General features: G+C 43.9%; 1 protein-coding gene across 1 annotated transcript; it reads right to left on the bottom strand.

Annotated features, from left to right (window-relative positions):
- Positions 1–1011: 1011 nt before the first annotated feature.
- On the bottom strand, positions 1012–4147 carry uncx (UNC homeobox). Its single transcript, XM_005726015.1, has 3 exons — positions 3740–4147; positions 3038–3213; positions 1012–2226 (listed from the first exon to the last, which is right to left on the bottom strand). Exons 1-3 carry the CDS (start codon positions 3996–3998, stop codon positions 1198–1200), a joined length of 1464 nt encoding a protein of 487 aa, XP_005726072.1. The 5' UTR covers positions 3999–4147; the 3' UTR covers positions 1012–1197.
- Between the last annotated feature and the right edge of the window lie 591 nt (positions 4148–4738).

Below are 4738 nucleotides of genomic sequence, written 5' to 3'. Positions count from 1 at the left end.
TATATATATATGGAGTTGCTACACAGTCGCCTCGACATTTCTTCCTTTGGTCGTCTTGATATTGTGGTCAACACTGCTAATATTGCAAAAGGGAGCAGATGTCCCAGATCCTGCACGGCATCCCTGGGGAACACCAACCCTATTAGAACAAATGTGTTCTGCTATTGTAAATAGGCACGTTTGCCTCAGCCCGTCCTATTACAGCCGACGCATGATCAATAGGCTGATAACACAGAAACATCAATGTAAAGCGACAGAACAATGAGGGATATCATCGAACATCTATCTTAATATAGCCCTGCTACAAGGGGCCCTGACAAAGTGGGGAGAGAGATAGAAGAAGAAGAAGGGGAGAGGAGGAAGAAAAAAAAAGCTCATGAAAATGCCTCCCCACGAATCCCCATCTTCTATCCAATATGCACAAACACACACACTCCCAGCTGCCAGGGCTATTATTTTCCTATTTCAATTTGACACCCAGGCCTTTTCATGCTAATTCTATTATTCTTGGAAGTTTATGTGATTTCATATCACTAGAAATCGGTAATGTATTATAACCCCCTTTGAGCTAAAATAAACTGAATCCCCCTGCAGTAGCCACCGGGAAAATAATTACTTTCATATCAAAACTCTGCAGGAGTCGAGCGGGTCCTTTTCGCCTCAGGCTCGTAACCTCATTTCAGTGGGGGCTTATAGATGAATAAATTTGTTAAGGCAATATACAAAGTACAACATGAGATTTCTTAAGAAAGCCCTTCCTACTGTAGTCCTGCACTGGATGTGCTGCTATTTAAGGTCTCACACGGTTTGAGGTGCTTGTATACAATAGATTTATTTAAGAAAAACCTTACATATATAAATAGTATAATACCTTTCTTACAGCTCTTGAGGATTTTTGTTGGTGTCGTGGTCTCGTGTTTTGTTTTTCTTGACAAGTTATCACACATTAAAGGATATCTATAGACTCCCGACTCGCACACACATACACACTCGCAGAGATTGGGAGAGAGAGAAGGAGACGAGAGAGAGAGAGAGAGCACATTGTCAAAATATCAGCTGGGGAGGGGGGGCTAGAAATTAGATGCAAAGATGTAGATTCTGGTTAACCTTTGGCCTAATGAAATGTGTAGTTTAGGGGCTATATCGATATGGTTCTGCTGTTTTTCTTTCTTTTTTTCTTTAACCCCCCCTGCTCATTTATTCCATGTCGACATGTTCTTTAGAGTCTGTCTTTGTATCTGCAGGACAGTCACTGAGGACAGACTCGGAGCTGCTGGGGTGATCCTTGTTTTCTAAATGCTCTTTTTTGCCTGCATCCACAGACTCAACGAGCTGTGAACCGTGTTCGTGAGCGAAAGTCGAATCGCTGCAAATAACCGAGGTCTGAGTACTTTTGCCAGTGGAAAAGGCGGCCCTGGGCGGGCTCGTGTGCGGTGAATTTGTCTTTGCCTCTGATCCCACCTGTGCCCTTTGCGTGGTTTCTGCAGAGTCCGGCGAGCTGCTCGTACATCCCGCAGAGCTCGCAGAGACGCGAGCCTGGGTTCTTTCCGCCGGCGTGTCACAGTCAGAGTTTACTGCTGTTGTCGTCTTCAGGGCAGTTTGAGGAACAATGAATCCAAGCGGCTGTGTGATGGGATAGAGCAGGAAGTGTCCCTTCCCTATCAAAGGCCGTGAGGAGGGTAAGGCCGCGGGGTTGCGTCTCGGTCTGTGGTCCGAAAGGAGGCTTTCGACGCTAAAAGGGTTGAGTTTCTGCATGCTGGAGGCTCTGCTGTTGTTGGAACACAGGCTTGGCCCGTGACTGGGGTCGGGCGAGTCCAGCTCGGAGTCGCCAGCGTCCCTGTCCAAGTGTCTTTGGTTGTGGTTTTGGCTCTGGAGAGAGTGAGGTGTTTGGTCGCAGCTCGATTGCGTTTGATTTCCCCCCACAGAGTCAAAAGGTGGGCCTGTGTTGTGGTCACTGTCGGTCACATGCGACACCCCGCTGTCGCTGTCTGATCCCGGGGTGTGAAATAAATCCCCAGAAACAAGCTTGTTCTGGGACTTTAGCAGCCGGCGCTCCTGCTTTCGTTTCTTCTTCTCCAGCCTGCTCAGCTCTCTCCGGGCGATCTCCTCCGGGTCCATGGGCTCCCCGCTGCAGCTGGTGGGGTGGGCGTTGTGAGCAGGTCGACCTGGACCTTTCTTTGTGTTCTCCTTTTTCCTCCATTTGGCTCTGCGATTTTGAAACCATACCTGCGGAGAAAAGAAAGGTGAACATGTGTGTAATGAGCACGTCTGTCATTGCAAAGGGGGAGTTAATTAGGCCCAAAATCGCCGGTGTGTTAACAATATGGTAATTAAACAAATACTCAGGTTATGTCTCGCTCTTGCTGATTTCTGTGCAGCTCTTTAATTAGGCCTTTGATTACATCCAAATAGCCTTAAATAAAAAGCTCTGGTTTTACATGATAACTGAAGTGTGGGTCATTAGAAGACTTTTCAAATAATATTTTTCAAGGTAAACTCTCGAATACGATCAAACTTTGCAAACTTCTACTTGGCTGTCTTCACAAATGTAACCAATAAAATAATAAAATAAAATAAAATAAAACCAAAACAAACAAAACAGGTATGTTAGGGACATATATCTCATGTCTTATTATATCTCTTTTTTTTTGGTTATATTTTAACATATATGACGAATATAAGCCAACATTGCCCCCCAAATAATTACCTAAAACTTCATCACTTGTTTGTTATTTTAAAGAAACCTGTTATTATTATATTTATGCACTAACATAATTTATGAAATGCCAGAAAAAACACAATCATATTGTGAAATATTTTATTTATTACAAAAACATATCCTACATATAATAGAGCTTATATTATTTCCCAAATTGCCCCATACTGCTGAAAGACTGAGTTACACTTTCTGTCTCTGTATAGCTTAAAATTGAAAACCTAATCTTTATCATGGATAAATAAAACGTAAATAAAGAGATAACAGAGAGACAGAGCTCACAGTCACGACTCGGATTCATAAAAATAAATACGTATTTACCTGAACCCTTGATTCTATCAAGTCCAACCGGAGAGCCAGTGCCTCCCTCATGAACACGTCCGGATAGTGACTCTCATTAAAAGCCTTTTCTAATTCCTCCAGCTGCCAACCTGTGAAATTTGTGCGAGTTCTTCGCCTCTTGCAGCCAGGGCTATCTTTGTCTGGGTCTCCCGAGTCTGACAGCAGAATGAGAATAAATGTAAACAGAGGATAAGTTTTTTTTTTCTTTTAATTGTCACATTTTAGTATATTTTTAACAGCGTCGGTGTCATGCACGGGTAAAGGGTTTTGCAAAGTTTAGACCCGAAAATTATGGTCTCATTTGAAAATTTGCAGCATTTCACACGTGTGTGTTGCAGCTTCCATGCAATTCTTTCTTTTAAATAAATAAATAAATAAGCAAAGCTTAAAACACTAACACGGGCATTCCCCTGCTCCAGTGATTACTGGACAATGTTTCTGACTGACAGAAACATTGTTTTCCTTGGATGCATCTTCAGCTTTCGATGAATGAAATGAAGTCGGGGGGCGAAGAAGATAAATCTGTGCCTGTGTGCGAGGTTCTGCTCGCCTTTTAAACACGCGATGAAGAAGACAACTTGTATCGCAACATCCTGTCTTTGTTTCTTTCTGGGCTTTTTGTCTCTGTGCAACAAGCCAGCATTGATGGGAGGTTATTGTGTGCTGTGTAATGTGGCTTACCTGTCAGTTTGTACTGCTGATTATCTCCATTCATCCCGCAACCCGAAGACAAGAGGGGGTTGGAATTACCCACTGAAGCCGCGCACGAACCATTAAGTAATCCGTCTATTGAGAAAGGAACCGCGGACGCAGATTGAAGTTGATGCCCGGCTAATTCGTAAACGTGATGGTGGCTCAGATGGTACGGGAAGCCCACCATCCCGCCGAGAGAGCCTCCGAACTGGGCGTGAGGTGGATCCAGTATCCTGCTGTCCATCATCCCGCAGGCAAAAGGAAACGACGTCTGGAGGCCGGTGATGGGAATTTAAAAAGCATGCAGTGAGTGTGGCCAACGAGTAGGGGACATGATGTGAAGGGAGCGATGAGCTGTACTTTATCCACATGAACCTCCCAATAATTAGCCCAGGCTCTGGGAATATGAGACCCAATGAAAAGCGGTAATGGACTCTGACGTCAGAGACGCGCTCTGCAAACGCTCCCCGTATCGATTGCTAATTAAAGCTGACATCCACCTCAATAAACAATATCAGAGCTGTCACAACAAGACAGGAGGGCTTTGATAAGAACTACATCGCAACTACACGGGGGACCCACCGGGAGGAAGGGCTCACTGAATGCCGGGAAGAAAAGGCTACAGGCGGATAGATTAGGCCACAGGCTCGATCCCAGACTTTTTGTTCACTAGGGGACCTGCAGATAGATAAATATTAGACCTGATTAAATAATAACGACAGTAATGATATATATGGTTTTTTTTATCACGTAGACCCATTGTCTTTAAATATGTTTGCTAATATTATTTTTTGACCCATTGTTTCTTTCTCTTTTTTACTTGCATGTATGAAGTGCAAAGGATGGGGATAAAGAAAAAGAAATATATTAGTAAAAATTAAAAAAGACCTCCGATCCTGGGGATGGCTGATCCTTTTTCTGCGGACAGTGGGGGTCAAGCATTGTCCCTAAACCCTACTTTGGGAACCACTGAGTTAAGAGGAACCC

Source organism: Pundamilia nyererei, unplaced genomic scaffold (genome assembly GCF_000239375.1).
Source record: "Pundamilia nyererei isolate P.nyererei 1_Seehausen unplaced genomic scaffold, PunNye1.0 scaffold00018, whole genome shotgun sequence".
Taxonomy (NCBI): Eukaryota; Metazoa; Chordata; class Actinopteri; order Cichliformes; family Cichlidae; genus Pundamilia; species Pundamilia nyererei.
This window is presented reverse-complemented; position numbering and strand designations above follow the sequence as displayed.

Excerpts from the sequence above, each read along its gene's own strand:
- uncx (XM_005726015.1), bottom strand. The coding sequence starts at position 3,998 with ATGATGGACAGCAGGATACTGGATCCACCTCACGCCCAGTTCGGAGGC. Across the intron at positions 3,214-3,739 it reads TCAGCAGTACAAACTGACAG|ACTCGGGAGACCCAGACAAA; the intron begins GTAAGCCACATT and ends TTCTGCTGTCAG. Across the intron at positions 2,227-3,037 it reads TGATAGAATCAAGGGTTCAG|GTATGGTTTCAAAATCGCAG; the intron begins GTAAATACGTAT and ends TTTTCTCCGCAG.